The sequence below is a fragment of the Macaca nemestrina genome, chromosome 1 (assembly GCF_043159975.1).
Source record: "Macaca nemestrina isolate mMacNem1 chromosome 1, mMacNem.hap1, whole genome shotgun sequence".
NCBI lineage: Eukaryota > Metazoa > Chordata > Mammalia > Primates > Cercopithecidae > Macaca > Macaca nemestrina.
This window is the reverse complement of record NC_092125.1, coordinates 227,517,217-227,535,155: the sequence shown is the minus strand read 5'-3', so window position 1 is coordinate 227,535,155 and position 17,939 is coordinate 227,517,217. Positions and strand designations below refer to the sequence as shown.

General features: G+C 54.9%; 1 protein-coding gene across 2 annotated transcripts; it reads right to left on the bottom strand.

The window, feature by feature from the left end:
• Positions 1 to 347: 347 nt before the first annotated feature.
• On the bottom strand, positions 348 to 13,934 carry LOC105479488 (kelch like family member 21). Of its 2 annotated transcripts, none has more exons than XM_011737485.2 (4): positions 12,850 to 13,930; positions 9,960 to 10,365; positions 6,199 to 6,271; positions 348 to 3,405 (listed from the first exon to the last, which is right to left on the bottom strand). In XM_011737485.2, exons 1-4 carry the CDS (start codon positions 13,868 to 13,870, stop codon positions 3,112 to 3,114), a joined length of 1,794 nt encoding a protein of 597 aa, XP_011735787.2. In that variant the 5' UTR covers positions 13,871 to 13,930; the 3' UTR covers positions 348 to 3,111. The 2 variants fall into 2 exon arrangements, with proteins under 2 accessions (XP_011735787.2, XP_070923260.1); XM_071067159.1 differs by lacking the exon at positions 348 to 3,405 and adding an exon at positions 3,412 to 3,849 and having other exon boundaries at positions 12,850 to 13,934.
• Positions 13,935 to 17,939: the final 4,005 nt, after the last annotated feature.

Below are 17,939 nucleotides of genomic sequence, written 5' to 3'. Positions count from 1 at the left end.
CCACGCCACAGCATTTACTTCTCAAGCCTCTCCTCTCTTTAAATGGAGACAAGGTCTTCCTGTATTGCCCAGGGTGGTCTTGAACCCCTGGGCTCAAGTGATCCTCCCTCCTCAGCCTCCCAAAACACTGGGATCTCAGGTGTGAGCCACCACACCCTGCCTCTCGGGCATGTCTTTTCCACTGCTTCATTTCTTGCTACAGTCTGAGATGAGAAAGGGCCTGGAAGGCTTTTTAAGACCCTCAGTGTGAGCCCTGGACTCCATGCTGCCTATTCCCCCGACATCTGGCCTCAGCCCAAAGGAGTCCCAGAAGACAGTGGCAGGAGGACAAAGGCAGTGACCCCAAATGGATAGGAAATACTTTATTGCAAAAACTACTGAAGGTACCCCAAAACCTTAAGCAGGATTCTGGACATGGAAGCCTACAGAATAGACAAAAATAAATATGTCAACTTGCCCAATCCTCTGGGGTGAACTGGATGTGAACACTGGAGGGAGGGCATCCTTTATTACATACGCGTCTCTGAAGTCGTATAAATATAGAATACCTTATAGTAGATCAGCATTAAATACCAGTCACTGTGTTTACATAACTTAATTTGTGCTGTAGACAAAATTCTGTACACGTAACACATGGCCATGCCCAGGCTTCCCAGCATCTGTCCTGAAGTCAGTGTGAAGACATCCTTAAGTGGTGGGGACATCACAGCCCAGAACCCACAGCAGAGGGGAGCTGGGGAGAGAGGGCCTGACCTTGGATCCACCTTGACCAAGGTCCAAGGTGACCTTGGACACCCAGCTGGTGTCCACAGGCTAGAGGGACCCATTGCTGCAGAGGCTGGTGCCTGCTCTTCCCCATACTTGGTCTTCCAAACCCAAAGACGGGGTCCTGATGGTGGAGACCTGGGCAGGTCTGGAGGACAGACACAGGAGAGGGCACAATCCCAAACCCAGCTCTCCTGCACTGGCTCGCACCACAGCCCGTCTGAGTGGCCACCACAGGCCTGGAGTACGGCAGCTGCCAACCACAGCAAAGCCGCAAAGAGTGAGTGAGAAAACAGGAACCCAGAGTTCTCTTCCACAGAGGCAAGGCCTCACAGCCCAGCCCAGCCCGAGATGCCCTGTGCTGGCAGTCATCACACAGTCTGGACAGCATGTCCTTCCTTGGGTGCCGAGCTCAGTGCCTGGGACAGTCAGGGATTGAGGGCATAGCCAACCTTGTATGGCCAAACCCAGCCCTTATGCCCCTGCTGCCAAGGGAGACAAGCTGCCCCACTGAGCTCCAACAACCTCTGGATGGGCTCAGCAGCCCCCTAGGAAGTTAAGTGAGTGCTACAGGGCAGGGAAGCTCCCTGAGGAAGTTTCCACAGACCAGGAGAGTCCAACGGGTAGCCCCAAGGGAGCAGAGGAAGGAGGAGGGCAGGAAAAGGCCCAGGGCACAGGGCAAGCAACCGTGCCAGAGGGCGCCTGGTCACAGGAAGCCCAGCTGCATGTTCCACGCTGCCCACAGGACTCCCAGCCAGGTCCCAGCAGGCCTGGACAGTGCTGGGCCCCCATCCTCGGCCTTCCCACCAGCACCTGGTACACAGCAGGTGCTGGGAGATGACCATGACTCAACGGAGAAGAGCCGCCACGAACTGTAACCACACCAGCCAGGGTGTTCTAGGACAAGACTTTCTAACCCGACAGCAATGACATCCACAGTGTATGGACTGGGCTCTTCAGGAGCACGAGGGAGAGGCCAGGCAGCCCTGTCAGGTGTCCCTTAGCCCTTCCTAGGGGACATATTAAGGCAACCAGCCATGCCATCTGGCCAGCACAAGGGTCTTAAGTGCAATCTGCTAAGTGACAGTGCTAAGACTGTCTTCCTGCTGAGAACATCTCTACAAGTTAGTTCACTAGAAAAGGCAACACACATTTGCTTTAATCTTCTCTAACGAGGAAGATGCAGTGTAAACGCCCTCTCTGAAAAGGGAGGCAAGGACAAAAACTCAAGCCAAGGCTACTTTGGGTACTTTGAGGGAAAACTGACCATTTCTAAGAGAAAACCAGGGGCTGCCAAGCTGCGGCATTCGCCCGGGAGCTCCTGCAGAAAGCTTTGGCAATAGGACTTTCTAGACTTGAAAACAGGAACAAAGCTGACCCTGTAGAGCTCCCTCTTCTTCCCACTTCTTCTTCTAAGGTCAAACTGCAAGCATTTTCAACTTTGGAACCAACTACCAAGGCCACCTCCTACCCAGGACTTCCTTTGGAAGCGGTGGGACTCCTCATGCACAGGCCCAGCAAGGGCTCGGGCACCCACAGCTGTCTGCTTGGCTGGGTGTCAATGACCGCCTCCCAGGGCCTCCTGGGAAGGAGCTATGACCTGGCGCTGAAACCTCCCCTGGGCTTCTGTCCCAGGCCGGTGAAGAAGAGGGTGAGAGGTGAGGACACAACAGCCAGTCGGGGCGGGAGCGGGGGACTATGGCTGGGGAGGTCCAGCATCTGATATGGCCACATCCTCTTCACCCTCCCAGCCCACACCCTTGCTCATATCCCACCGTCCTGGGTGCAACCTCTGGAGACCAGCACTCCGAGGTGTTTTGAAGCAAGCCCTTGGCAGGGGCCAGGAGCTAGGGAGGCAGGCTCCCCACACCTCTGGATGTGGAATTTGGGACCCCACTTTAGCCTCTGCCTGGTGCCTGGTCCGCTGCTCCAGGTTCACATCATCCTCAGCCTCATGGGAGGACCCCTCCTCCCTTCACGCGTCCCTCCCAAGTTGTCCTCCTCTCCCAGCGTGGGAGCAAGTAGGTGCAGATGACAGCAGCAGGAGGGGTGTGCGCCGCGTGGGTGAGCTGTGATCCGCAGGGTGGGGGTGACCTCCAAGACCCAGAAACGTGCCAGCAGGAAAGTAGCTCTTCCTCAACTGCGGGAAGGGCGTTCCTGATGGCCTCAGATCAGGCTTTCAAGGCACAGAAACCTTCCAGGTAATGGATCCTGGGCTTGCTCGGCCACCCAAGAGCCTGTGCTCCTCCTGTGAGCCCAACCTGTCCTTGTGCACAAAGGAGTGGGGCACTGCCCCGCAGAGGTGCCAGTTACCTGCACCAAGGCCCATGCAGGGTCAGACCGGGGCTAGTGCAGCTCGTCAGGGTCCCGCGGCGGCCGGGGTCGGCCCGGGTCCATGTCATTGCTGCCACTGTCCAACTCGAAGCCGCGCCCACCTGAGAAGGTCTGGGGCATGAACTGGCGGAAGATGCTGACGCTGCCATGCCAGAAGGTGGGTTCTGGGAGCCGCCCCACCACGCTCCATGCGCGAGTCTCTGGGTCATAGGCCTCTACTACGTCCGAGAGTTCAAACGTATTGTCATATCCCCCAGAGACGTACAGCTTTCCCCCAAGGACGGCCAGGCTGCCCCCAACGTGCACCTGTGGGTCAAAGGGATGAGTGAGTGGAGGTCAGAGGAGGGGGTAGGGCAAGGCCCCACCTGGGGAACCACTGGAGACAAGGCTTCCCAGTCAGCACCCCATGGGGTGGCCTTGGCTCTCCCAGAAAGCAGCAGAGGCCAACTCCTTTCCCACACCCTGCCTAGGAGAACAGGCCTCCCCGGGGGCAGCTGGGCCTTCCCTATGGTGATGAGGGTGCCCGCTGCAGCACCAGGCCTCCCCGTGTGCAGGTGGTGCCGAGCAGCGCTTCCTAGGTTCTCTCAGAATCTCTGCAGTGGCCCTCTGGGCTGGGTAGTGCTCTTTTCCCCATGTTACAGATGGGAAAACAGGCTTGCACGGCTGACTCTGGCAGAGCTGGGCTCTGAACCACGAGGCTGGATGATTCCTTCCATCTTTCCCAAATTCGCTATGACTATGTGCAGCTTACTGTGGGGAAAACAGAAAGCTGGGTATCTTAACTGCAAGGACATTAAGCTGTGATGTAAGCTATGAGGCTCGATATCACAGAGTGTAGGTTTGGAAATGTTAAAAGACAGAGAGAAAAGAAGGCAGTATATAATGTGTACCTTGGACTAAGAATGCTCACATGGCCAAATGGCATTGAGGCCTCCCCGTCCCATCACACTGTCAGGCAGGGAACCCCTCTTCTCAACAAGCCCAGAGAGAAGAGGTGGACCCTGGCTGTCCTATTCAGAACACACAGCAGGTGCTTAATAGAAGTATTCCCACAGTGGGCTGCGCATGGTGGCTCACGCCTGTAATCCCAGCACTTTGGGAGGCTGAGCCGGGTGGATCAAAAGGTCAGAAGATCCAGACCATCTGGCTAACACAGTGAAATCCCGTCTCTACTAAAAATACAAAAACAAAATTAGCTGGGCGTGGTGGTGGGCGCCTGTAGGCCCAGCTACTCGGGAGGTTGAGGCAGGAGAATGGCAGGAACCTGGGAGATGGAGCTTGCAGTGAGCCGAGATCGCACCACTGCACTCCAGCCTGAGCGACAGAGCGAGACTCTGTCTCAAAAAAAAAAAAAAAAAAAAAGAAAAAAGTAGTATTCCCACAGTGAGTTCCTCAGGAACCAGCTGGGCATGGTGGTTCACGCCTGTAATCCCAGCACTTTGGGAGGCTGAGACAGGAGGTTCATTTGAGGCCAGGAGTTTGAGACCAGCCTGGGTAACACAGCAAGACCCTGCCTCTACAAAAATTTTTAAGAATATTCTTGCCGGGCGCGGTGGCTCACACCTGTAATCCCAGCACTTTGGGAGGCCGAGGCGGGCGGATCACAAGGTCAGGAGATCGAGACCACGGTGACACCCCGTCTCTACTAAAAATACAAAAAATTAGCCAGGCGCGGTGGCGGGCGCCTGTAGTCCCAGCTACTCAGGAGGCTGAGGCAGGAGAATGGCGTAAACCCAGGAGGCGGAGCTTGCAGTGAGCCGAGATCGTGCCACTGCACTCCAGCCTGGGTGACAGAGCGAGACTCTGTCTCAAAAAAAAAAAAAAAAAAAAAAAAAAAAAAAAAAAAAGAATATTCTTGGCCGGGCACGGTGGCTCAAGCCTGTAATCCCAGCACTTTGGGAGGCCGAGACAGGCGGATCACAAGGTCAGGAGATCGAGACCATCGTGGCTAACACGGTGAAACCCCGTCTCTACTAAAAAAATACAAAAAACTAGCCGGGCGAGGTGGCGGGCGCCTGTAGTCCCAGCTACTCGGGAGGCTGAGGCAGGAGAATGGCGTAAACCCGGGAGGCGGAGCTTGTAGTGAGCTGAGATCCGGCCACTGCACTCCAGCCTGGGTGACAGAGTCAGACTCCGTCTCAAAAAAAAAAAAAAAAAAAAAAAAAAAAAAAAAAAAAAAAAGAATATTCTTTAGCATCTACCCATGAGAAAAAAAAATAACTGGGTGTGGTGGCACACGCCTGTAGTCTCAGCTATTCAAGGTGCGGTGGGAGGACTGCCTGAGTCCAGGAGGTGGAGGCTGCAGCGAGCCATGATTGCACCACTGCACTCCAGCCTGGGTGACAGAGCAAGACCCTGTCTCAAAAATAAAAAAGGTAAGGCCAGGCGCGGTGGCTCATGCCTGTAATCCCAGCACTTTGGGAGGCTGAGGTGGGGGGATCATGAGGTCAGAAGATCAAGACCATCCTGATTAACATGGTGAAACCCCATCTCTACTAAAAATACAAAAAATTAGCCAGGCGCAGTGGCGGGCGCCCATAGACCCACCTACTCGGGAGGCTGAGGCAGGAGAATGGCGTGAACCTGGGAGGCAGAGCTTGCAGTGAGCCAAAATTGCACCACTGCACTCCAGCCTGGGTGACACAGACTCTGCCTCAAAAATAAATAAATAAAAAAAATTAAAAAGGTAGGTCACAGACCTCATCCTGACTCTGCTCCGGCCGCACTGGCTGCTGGTGTACCCAAGAACACAGGGTGCCCTGGTGCAGGGCCTCTGTACCTGCTGTCCCTCTCTGGAACAAGTGACCCCAGATGACTGTATGCCTTGCTCCCTCACTTCCTTCTGCTCTCTGGCTTACAGTAGATACTCAGTAAATACTGCTCAAATGCGTGCTAAGCTGTATAATCCTGGGATACTACTTAACGTCTATGTCTCAGTGCGTGAGCCTCAAGTGCAAAATGAGGATAAGAGCAGCCTTCTATTAACTGAAATGAGACCCACCCATCATGGCTGTGGATCCCAAACACTCATCATGATGACACTTGGGTTGCAAAATTAGGACCAGCCTGTGCTTCCAACGCTGGCCCGCCTGCGTTTACCTGATTCATGGACGGGATTTTGTCCCATTCGTTCTGCGTCGGGTTGTACACGTCCACCTCGGCGGAGTCATCCCTGTGGAGGGGGCAGCAGGAGGACAACTGCTCAGAGCGAGGAGGAAGTGCCCTCAGGTGTGCAGCTCTGGAGTGGAGTCCTCCCCTGAGTCACTGACTCCTCCAGCGACCTGGATCTTTCTGATGCCATCCAGCAGCGCCCTTGCAAGGTAGGCTCCATCCCCAGCTCTTAGGAGCCAATTTCAGCCCCCTGTGCCCACTCGGCCAGGGCTCCAGGGCCAGAATCCTCACTCCCAAACCTGAAGATCAGGCTTCTGAGTACTTGAAGCCCATTCAGTGCCTCCCCATCACCCAGTACCAAGGTGGCTGTCCCCCACCCCCCAAGGCTACAGCAGCTCCCTTCAGATCTTAAAAAAGGCTCCTTGCTCCACTGTGCATCCCCATGTGCCCTGGAACACTCCTTGCCACTGTCCCCAATATCACCGTGAGCCCCGACCATGTCCTGTTCACTACCATATTCAAGTGCCTCTCACTTTGGGGTCAAGACCCTTCAACTTCATCTGACACCCTTTATATCCCCACAGTAAAAGGCTCAAAGGCACAGCCTTGAAAAGCCAAGATATAGGCCAGGCACTGTGGCTCACGCCTGCTATGCAGCCCTTTGGGAGGCTGAGGTGGGTGGAGTGCCTGAGGTCAGGAGTTTGAGACCAGCCTGGCCAACATGGTGAAACCCCGTCTCTAGTAAAAATACAAAAATGAGCCAGGTGTGGTGACGCATGCCTGTAATACCAGCTGCTCGGGAGGCTGAGGCAGGAGAATCGCTTGAACCCGGGAGGCGGAGATTACAGTGAGTCAAGAGCGTGCCATTGCACTCCAGCCTGGGCGACATAGTGAGACTTCGTCTCAAAAACAACAAAAAAAAGAAATGCAAAGATACTACAAGACAAATAGTAGTAGTTGTGAACCTGACACTGCTGCACAAAACCAGCCACAGACAATGCATAGACACAAGGCTGGCTGTGTCCCAAGAAAAATTGATCCATGGACAGACATTTACATCTCATCTAACTTGAAATGTTGTTCTTGTCTTGATTTCTTGCCTCCAATCATTTCAAAATGTCAAAGCCACCCTCAGTTTGGGGGCCCTATAGTGGTGGTGGTGGTGATGATCAAACACTGGAACCTGCTAGGCTGCCTTCTCTTTCCCCAGCAGAGACTTGCAAAACCACAGCCCAGAGGTTGGACAGAGCTTGCCAGCATTCCCGGAGGGCGCTATTACACCCCAGCCAAGGAGCCATCTTGTCCCAGAACCCAGGGGAGGGAGGCCCAGGTCATTTGTGGGTCACAAGGACAATGGCTGAGGCTGTGGCCTCCCTGCAAATGGCACATCCTAGGCACAAGCTGCCCAAAGACAGGTGGTGTTCTGGGCAGAGGGTTATGTGGCTCTTGAAAAGTCAAAGTGCACAGACAAGGTGACACTGGGACAAATACCCTGGGGGGACCAGATGAAGTTGAAGGGTCTTGATCCCAAAGTGAGAGGCAGGGCCCCTGCATGCCTAGCCTTCTCTTTCGGGCTCAAGCAGCCTCCACTCAGGCTGAGCCTGGGCGCCCCTCCTCTGTCCTCTGGCGCAGGTCACATTAGTAAGACGAACGGATGCAGCCTTTCCAGAGCACTGCTTCCTCCCACAGGCGCAGGTGGCTTGGGAAACCCCTGTAAGGGCTAGCAGTGGGTGGGGTGGGGGGATGGGGGGGCAGACCCTCATGCTTCCCTGTGGGAAGGTTAACCCAGCAGGTAGACCTCCCTGGGGACAGATGGGGGAGGGGAGGAGGACTCTCAAAGGCACAGGGCCTGGAACCACTGCCTAGAGGCTAGGAGGAAGGCTCTGGCGCTCTGATAAGTTATATTTATAGCCATCTCCACCCCCCCTTTGAAGACACCTTCACAACTTGAGGGAGGGAGAGCTGGGCAAAGGGTCAGATGATGATTCATAATGGGACCAGAGCTGGCTGAGATTCCAGGGCTTTCTCAGAGCAAGACCATTGCTTCTGGGCACGTGGTGGTGCCCAGCTACTTGCGTGAGAAGCAGTGCCACCCCTGTTCTTCTTGGTGGTCACTCCAAATGCCTGGTAAGGAAGCCTCCTGTCTGGGGGGACGGTGGGGCATACGCCAAGGCCAGGGAGGCTCTGGCGGTATGAGGCAGGAGGCCGAGGAGCAGGGAGCTCACATCCCCCAAGCTCCCCATTCAAAGCCCCAGACCAAAAGGGCACAGTGGGGACTGTCATTCAGCTCCTCCCCTTCCCTCCTGGGCCCAGAGCTTCAGGCAGGCTCTAGGCTGGGAGGGAGCAGCAGGATGTGTGAACAAGCAACAGAGTATAGCAGGCAGGGTCTGCCCCGTGCCATCACTGATGCCCACCAAACAGTCGTAGGCAGCATTTGGCTGTGACCAGAGAGGTCATCAAAGCCAGGAGACACATGATGACCCACAGGCTGCCTGTCTCTGCTCCGTGCTGCCCAGGCTACAGCCTGCTCTTGCTGGAAAAGCCCAACTCCACCACCCGTGAAATCCCTTAAAAGAAAGCCTGGGGTTTTCCTTAAACCCAAAGGAATGGAACAAGCACTCTGGGCTCCGAAACACCCGGCCGGGCTGGATGTGGGGGCTCACGCCTACAATCCCCGCACTCTGGGAGGTGTGAAATGCGGGAGGATCATTTGAGGCCAGGAATTTTGAGACCAGCCTGGGCAACACAGCGAGACCCTGTCTCTACAAAAAATTAGCCAGGTGTGGTGGCACATGTCTGCAGTCCCAGCTACCTGGGAGGCTGAGGTGGAAGGACTGCTTGAGCCCAGGAGGTCGAGGCTGTGGTGGGCCATGACTGCGCCACTGCACTCCAGCCTGGCGACAGAGCGAGACTCTGTCTCAAAAAAAAAAAAAAAAAAAAAATTGTTTAATTTCCAAGAGAAAAAAAAAGCCAGGCGCTGTGGCTCATGCCTATAATCCCTGCACTTTGGGAGGCTGAGGCAGGCGGATCACATGAGGTCAGGAGTTCTAGACCAGCCTGACCAACATGGAGAAACCCTGTCTCTACTAAAAATACAAAAATTAGCCGGGCATGGTAGTGCATACCTATAATCCCAGCTACTTGGCAGGCTGAGGCAGGATAATGGCTTGAACTCGGGAGGCAGAGGTTGCAGTGAGCCAAGATCGCGCCACTGTACTCCAGCTTGGGCAACAAAAGCGAAACTCTCGTCTCAAAAAAAAAAAAAAAAAAACAACAGGCTGGCTGTGGTGGCTCATGCCTATAATCCTAGTACTTTGGGAGGCTGAGGCATACCGATTACGAGTTCAGGAGATCGAGACCATCCTGGCTAACACAGTGAAACCCCGTCTCTACTAAAGATACAAAAAAATTAGCCAGGCGTGGTGGCGGGCGCCTATAGTCCCAGCTACTCTGGAGGCTGAGGCAGGAGAATGCCAAGAACCTGGGAGGCGGAGCTTGTAGTGAGCCGAGATGGCGCCACTGCACTCCAGCCTGAGCGACAGAGCGAGACTCTGTCTGGAAAACAAAACAAAATAAAACAAAAACAAAAACAAAACAAAAACAAAAACAAAAAGAGCCAGACCCAGCCTCCGACCCCAGCTAGGCCTCAGTTTCTCATCTGTAGAAAGGGAGAACAGCCATGATGTGCTCAGCACCGGGCCTGGTAAGAGCCGCCAAACACACGGTGGGGCTATGCACCTGGAACTCACCTGACAAAGTACATGAGTCCATTTAGAGTCACAGTCTTGGGGGCGAAGGACCAGGGCGGGAGCTGGCCGCAATCCACCAGCGACCACAAGTCGGTGTCCGGGTCATAGCACTGCATCACCATGGTCTCCTTGCCCGCCAGGGAGCCGATGGCATAGAGCCGGCCACGGCAGGCAGTGGTGGAGCAGTTGTCCATGGGGTAGGTCATGGGCTGCAGGGCCTCCCAGGAGTCGGTGGTGTGATCATAGCGCTCGGTGCTGTCGGCGGCTACCACGTACAGCAGTCCATCCAACACAGAGGAGCTGTGGTATTCGCGGGCCCTCAGCATGGGAGCCACCTCTGCCCACTCATTCACGCTTGAGTTGTACCTCCACACGCAGTCATAGAGCCGGGAGCCATCGGACCCACCTGCCAGGACGCATGATTGGACAGATGGTCAGCCCACTCGAGGTGAATCACCCACCTGCACCCTCCCAAACTTCGGCGAGGGCCTCTCCCTTGGGAGGAATTAACATCACTGGGCTTCACCCCTGACACACATCCTCTCCCCAAAGCCCAGGCCGCATGCTGTGGCTAAGGCAAAGCACACGCTGACCACTGCCCAGCAAGATGACTGCCACCAAGCCTCTACCAAACAAAGGTCTTGGGTGCCACGGTGAAGAATCCAGCAGCCTCCTCTCGACACCGCCCCACAGCCATGCATACACGTCAGCAGACCAAAGCCCTGGGCCTTGGGACAGTTCTCCTGGGGAGCCACAGAGCTTGTCGGTAGGGTGCACAGGGACTTGCTCACTAACTCCTAGGCTTCCTGGGCACCCTCTAAGCAAGGTTCTGCCAGGACAAGATGAGCGGAAACCCGCTTCCTGCTGTAAGCAAGAGACCTAACACTACACTGCGAGGCCATTTCTTGATCCTGGTGCAGGTTACAAAGCTGTGTTTGGTTTAGAAAAATCCATGAAGCTGTGTAAGCATTTTATATACGTACACACACACACACACACACACACACACACACACACACACACACACACACACACACACACACACACACACACACACACACACACACACACACACACACACACACACACACACACACACACACACACACACACACACACACACACACACACACTCTTCTGCCTGTATTATTATTTTTTTTTTTGAGAGAGAGTCTTGCCTGTCACCCAGGTTGGAGTGCAGTGGCATGATCTCAGCTTACTGCAATCTCCACCTCCTGGGATCAAGCAATCCTCCCACCTCAGCTCCCGAGTAGCTGGGACAACAGGCAAGTGCCGCCACACCCGGCTAATTTTTATGCTTTTTGTACAGACGGGGTTTCGCCATGTTGCCCAGGCTGGTCTTGAACTCCTGAGCTGAAGAGATCCACCCACCTTGATCTCCCAAAGTGCTGGGATTACAAAGAGCCACTGTGCCCAGCCCTATATTTTTAATTTCAATAAAAAGCTAAAAATAAAAAGTGGTACTGGCTGTAGTCATAAATTACACCAGGTCTATTAGAAACTCCAGGACATGAAGGGAACCCAAGCATCCTGGGGGCTGTACCCCTTGGCCTCCCAGGCTGGCGCCACAGGACACAGCATACAGGACATTCTGTTTCACAGCCCTGAGCTCTAAAGCGAGAAGAGCAAGTTCTTGTTCTTAGGAAGTGGGCTCTGCCGGCCTACTCCCTTCCATGGAGCTGTGTGAAAGGCAGCTGAAAGGAATGACCCAGCCACCTGCCTAAACCCGAGGGATTAACTGCTCTGCTGGGACATTTATGGAAGGGTGTGCAGAAAGCTGGGGCCAGTCTCACCAGTTCTGGGAAGGAATTCTCTGCTCAAAGCCACTAGTCAGACTTTGGGGAGAGGGGAGGGACACAGTCCCCAGTCAACTTGGGGACAACCTCGGATTGAAAAGAGGCACAGATTCCGGCAGAATCCAGCAGAGGCTGGACTCAGAGCTGCAGGCGAAGGAAGCTGTGGCAACAGAGCCCAGCAACTGTCCCCTGACACCTCAGAGCCCCACTGGAACTCGGAGCACGTCCCAGAGTGGGCTCTCTCGTGAACATGCAAGGCTGGGCACAGCAGCTGTGACATCCCAGTCCCCACCTCCTTGCCTGATAACCGCCTCACATGCCTGCCTGGTGGGTTCTTTCCTTATATAGCAGTCACAGAGGCCGCCCTTCCTCACCCCGGCAAAGGAGGTAGCCTCGGGTTTGAACTGGGATTTATCTTTAATAAAAACTGTAGAAGCCCAAACTCAGGCGGATTGGGACCCCGCCTACCATGACTCGGCAGTGTTTTGGGGTTTCGGCCAAGTAACTGGAAGAAAACCTCTTAACATGTGACCATGTTTACAGTCTCTGGGGAGTTCAGCCTAAACACCATGTGACCAGAGCACAGAGCCTAGGTGCAAGCCCAAGGGAACCTTGTCACCGGTGACAAAGAGTGAGTCAGGGGACCCGGTGTGGCTCAGCAGGGAGAGAGAAATTCCCGGCTTATGGGGAACAGATGCCTCACCGGGCGTCGGCCTCCTGCCCGTCTCTGGATTCCTTAAGCAGAAAAAGAAAGCACCCATTGTGCGGGGTGAATGCCCCAGTATCTTCCAACCAAGTGGGGAGGCACCTCCGGGGCACGGAGTTGGCTCAGCCTGGCAGCCCCGGCCGCACGGGACACAGAGACCCACAAGCAGCTACTTGTCCCGGCTCACACAAGGGGCCCTTCTTCAAGGTTGAAAGCATAGCCCAGATAAATGTAGTCACCAGGGCCCCAGCATGGACTCAGGTGCGGCCCTAGGATTCCAGGCTCTGTGTTTCCCCCGCGAGTAGCTGGGCTCCCGTACCGGCGAGGCTCAACCCCAGAGAGCCTAGCCAGCCCCTGGCCCACTCACCTGTCACGTAGATGTCATTGCCCAGCGCCACGATGCTGTAGCCCCCGCCCAGGTGGTCTGGGAACTCGGCCAGGTAGCGCCACTGGCCCGTCTGCGGGTTGTAGCAGTCGACAGTGACCAGCTCGTCACAGTCCTGGTCGCAGCCACCCACGAGCACGAGGATCTCGGCGAGACCGGTGGAGGGGCGAGGACGCATTCGGGGGCAGGGCCCGCGGTCGTGGCGGTCGTAGCGCGCCGCCTGGAAGTCGCGCGCCTCGCGCAGCAGGCGCAGGCAGGGTGGGCAGCGCGCCACCAGCGGCTCGGCCTCGACGTGTGCCAGCAGGTAGAAGCGGCGCACGAAAGGCAGGCGCACGGCCTCCAGCAGCTGCGGCCAATGGGCGGCGCGGCGCGGCGGGTCAGCGCGGACCCAGCGCAGCGCCAGCTGGTAGGCGGCCTCCTCCTTGGGCACACACAGCCCGTCGTCCCGCAGGTAGCGCAGCAGGCGCGCCAGTGGCAGCCGCTCCAGCTGCTCGGCGCCCAGCTCGCCCACGTGGCGCAGGATGAAGCGCTGCGCCGCGCTCGCCAACCCCGAGCAGCTGAAGGCCTCGGCGAAGTCCTGCATGTCCAGGCAGTTGGCCAGGTCGAGCTGCTGCTGCAGGAAGGCGCCGCATGCCTCCTTCACGGCCGGGAACTGCAGCAGGTCAGCGGCGCGCAGCAGCGGCTCGGCGTTGTCGCCGCTTACCGCCACGCGGCCCGTGTAGCTGAAGTCCAGCAGCAGCTGCAGCATGTCGGGAGGCACTCCGTGCAGGCGCACCCGCTCGGCGCGGCTCTCGCGCAGCTGCCCGGCGAACATGGCGCGGAAGTAGGGGCTGGCGGCGGCCAGCACCGCGCGGTGCGCCGGGAAGTCGCGCCCGCCCGCCGCCTCCAGGGTCACGTCCAGGAACTTGCGCTCGGCGCGGAGCTGGCTCAGGCCGCGCAGCAGGCTCAGGGCGTGCGCGGGGTCCGAGAAGGGCAGCACGGCTAGCGGAGCCGGCCGCTCCATAGCGCCTTCACTAGGTTGTAGGTGACGCCGCGGCCGGGGCCTGCGGAGAAACGCGACGCGCCCGGCACCGCTGCTATAAATAGGGCGGAGCGCCGCTGCCCTCGAGGGGCGGGATGGGCGGGGAGACGTCGGCACCGCCCCCTTAACCCCTCCGTGCCCGGCGCCACCGCCCCCCGCGAGCGCGGGCTCGCCTGCCACCGGCGCGGCGCCCGCCCCCGGCTCCGCAGGATGAGTCACCGCCGTCCGCTCTCTCCCTCCGCCCTTCCGCGTCTTCCAGCTGACACCCGGGCCGGGGACAGTGAGTGACAAGTGCCAGCTCCGAGGGCGGCCTCGCCGTGCGCCGGGACCGGGGGCCTCCCAGGGTTGCCCATGACCCTCCCGGCCGGGCTGCTGAACCCAACCCGGGAGAGGCGAGCTCGGCCCAGAAACCAAAGCCACCCCTCCTTTCACGCCAGACTTCCCAAGGGCGGCGGCCCAGGTCCTGGGGCGGCTGGGTACAATGGCTTTTTGTTTTGCTTTTTGTGTTCCACTAGTTTCAAGGGTTGCTAGTTAACCCTATCACGGGACACACTCAAAGGATAGGCTTTTTACCATTCTGGACCAAAGCAAGAACGCGTATAAAGTTTTTCAAAGACTTTTTTTCTTGGCGCATTTATAAGTGACTCGGGCCGGATTCCAGGAGTCGGCCCCATTCCTGTGTTCCTGCAGGAGCTTCTGACTCTACCACACAGGCGTTAACTTTAGTCGGCTTCAGGCGCAGTTGTAGTTTCAGAGCCTTCGGCGCAGCTGCTGGCTCCCGGGCCTCCCTGCAGCAGCTGCTCGGACTACCCGAGAGGAGAACTGGATATAAAGAGCGAGGGCTCAAAGTCAGATGGGAGACCGCCTTGAAACTAGGAGATGATGCCACTCAGCACAGTCCTCCCGTCACTTGTATTGTGGTGGGGAATGGTGAAAGAAGGAATCGCCCTTATTTTAGTTCCAATAGAGACAGCACCACTTTGAATGTCACTTGTAGGGAAAAAAGAGCCCTCCCTTGGAAGCCATTTTTTCTTCAGTGGAAGGTAGGCTTTACTCAGTTTTAGAAAAGACCCCTACTTCACCACCAGGACTGCTGCTTTGCAGAGGACACTTGAGTTTGTGCTATTTTCCAGCCCCCTCTACACCCGGTGGGCCTTTGAGAACGCATTCCTGAGGAAGGCGCCCGCCCACGTGGGTCCCAGAGCAGGCCAGGCGCATGGGAGCTGGCTATCATTCGCTGGTTCTAGCGAGGTCTAGGTCCGCGCAGCCTTTCCAGAAGACATTTTGTTTTTATTTCACCTCTGAAATGAGAACCGCAGGCTTTCTCTTCTACTTAAAGTTTCACGTCATTTTGCCATAAGAATGCATCTGGTCTGAATTTCAGGGTGAGCATGGGCAGCACGGGCCCAAATCAGAAAACATTCAGGTACCCAGGCGGGCTGCCTGTTGCCCATAGAAGGACTGTTCACACAGCTATTCAAGGCAGCGGCAGCATTCCTGGGCCCAGGAGCAGGGCCAATAGCTTCCTTGCACAGGCTTTGTGACAAGAAAGCCTGAGTAGCCAGGAAGTGGAATGTTTGTAGGGAAAAGAACTCCCGTTCCCCGGGTCAGCTTACCCATCTTGCATAAGTCCAATGATTAAGTCAATAATGTTTCCATAGTTGAGGACTGAGTACGGTTCTTCTGTATTACCAATAACGGGTTATTTTTAAATATCATATTTCAGTCTTACTATGTAGCCTTGAATAATGATGTATTTATTTAAATGGAAAGATGTTCAAGCTATAAAGTGAAAAATCAGATAACTCATTGTATCACCCAAATTGTTATATGTATTCATATGCCTAAAAAAATTTATGAAGTTAACATTTTCGGCCAGGCGCAGTGGCTCACGCCTGTAATCCCAGCACTTTGGGAGGCCGAGGTGGGTGGATCACCTGAGATGGGGAGTTCGGGACCAGCCTGGCCAATACGGTGAAACCCTGTCTCTACTAAAAATAAAACAAATTAGCTGGGTGTGGTGGCGCACGCCTGTAATCCCAGTTACTCGGAGGAAGAGGCTGGGGCAAGAGGATTTCTTGAGGCCAGGAGTTTGAGACCAGCCTGGGCAACATAGTGAGACCCAATATTTTGAGTCTTAACAAAAAGTTTTCAAATTAGCCAGGCGTGGTGGCATGCACCTGTAGTCTCAGCTACTTGGGAGGCTGAAGTGGGAAGATCACATAAGCCCAGGTAACAGTGAGCTGTCATTGTTCCACTGCTCCCACTCTGCCTGCCCCACCCCTGAAAAAAAGAAAGAGCTAAATAGCATGCCTGGGTTAGTAGGTTATTCAAAATTCCTAACACAGCTGATAGGTCTAAATTGGTTCCTTTCTTTTCTCACCACATTCCTTTGTTGACTTAGCTATATATATACAAGGTTTCACATGCCTGGTAGGCCTGGGTTATCAATGAAATACTTCTTTTCTCAAGATATGAATTCTTAATTTTATTTTGAACTTCAGTTAACAGATAATGTACGTGTAATACAGAAAGAGAATGCAGGCAAGCAAAAACAAAATGAACATAACCACCTAGATGAAATGTTTTTTGTTTGTTTTTTGAGACGGAGTCTCAGTCTGTAGTGCAGTGGCATGATCTGAGCTCACTGCAACTTCTGCCTCCAGGTTCAAACACTTCAAGCTTGAACCCGGGAGGAGGAGGTTGCAGTGAGCCGAGATCGCGCCACTGCACTCCAGCCTGGGCGACAGAGTGAGACTCCATCTCAAAAAAAATAAATAAATAAAATAAAATTACAAAAATGGTCATTACCTAAGTAACTTAAGATAATGTGATTTACCTGAACATTCTGAGGCTAAAAATTAAAAAGTGATTTAATCTGTGATGTTATTTAACAAATAATGTTATTATTTTAAAAAAACAACTCGGCCGGGCGCGGTGGCTCAAGCCTGTAATCCCAGCACTTTGGGAGGCCGAGACGGGCGGATCACGAGGTCAGGAGATCGAGACCATCCTGGGTAACACAGTGAAACCCTGTCTCTACTAAAAATACAAAAACTTAGCCGGGCGAGGTGGCAGGCGCCTGTAGTCCCAGCTACTCGGGAGGCTGAGGCAGGAGAATGGCGTGAACCCGGGAGGCGGAGCTTGCAGTGAGCTGAGATCCGGCCACTGCACTCCAGCCTGGGTGACAGAGCGAGACTCCGCCTCAAAAAACAAAAAAAAAAACAAAAAAAAACACTCAATTTTGGTATTTAAATTCTAATTTAAGGCAGACAGAGCAAGAGGTGACTAAAATCATGTTACCTTTTTTTTTTTTTTGAGACGGAGTTTTGCTCTTGTTGCCCAGGCTGGAGTACAGTGGTGCGATCTCGGCTCACCGCAACCTCCGCCTCCTGGGTTAAAGCAATTCTCCTGCCTCAGCCTTCCTGAGTGGCTGGGATTACAGGTGTGAGCCACCACTCTCGGCTACTTTTGTATTTTTATTAGAGACGGGGTTTCTCCATGTTGGTCAGGCTGGTCTCAAACTCCTGACCTCAGATGATCCACCCGCCTCGGCCTCCCAGAGTGCTGGGATTACAGGCATGAGTCACGTCGCCCAGCCATGTTACCTTTTTTTTTGAGACAGGATCTCCCTGTTACCCAGGCTGCAGTACAGTGGCGCAGTCTCAGCTAACTGCAACCTCTGCCTCCCAGGCTCAGGTGATCCTCCCACCTCAGCCTCCCAAGGAGCTGGGACTACAGGCGTGAGCCAACACACTTGGATAATTTTAAAAATTTTTTGTACAGATGGGGTTTCGCTGTGATACCCAGGTTGGTCTTAAACTTTGGACTCAAGCAATCCTCCAGCCTTGGTGCTGAGCCAAAGTGCTGAGATTACAGGCATAAGCCACCACGCCAGACCCTAAGGTCATTTTAAAAGTGGCTGTTTACAGCCTGGCCAACATGGTGAAACTCCATCTCTACTAAAAATACAAAAATTAGCTAAGCGTGGTGGCACACATCTATTATCCCAGCTGCTTCTGAGGCTGAGGCAGGAGAATCACTTGAACCC

What these genes read in the sequence shown, in the direction of transcription:
- LOC105479488 (XM_011737485.2), bottom strand. Translation starts at nt 13,870, where the DNA reads ATGGAGCGGCCGGCTCCGCTAGCCGTGCTGCCCTTCTCGGACCCCGCG. An exon ending in GGACTCATGTACTTTGTCAG is followed by an intron (nt 6,272 to 9,959) that starts GTGAGTTCCAGG and finishes CCCCCTCCACAG; the next exon opens with GGATGACTCCGCCGAGGTGG. An exon ending in AAATCCCGTCCATGAATCAG is followed by an intron (nt 3,406 to 6,198) that starts GTAAACGCAGGC and finishes TTTGACCCACAG; the next exon opens with GTGCACGTTGGGGGCAGCCT.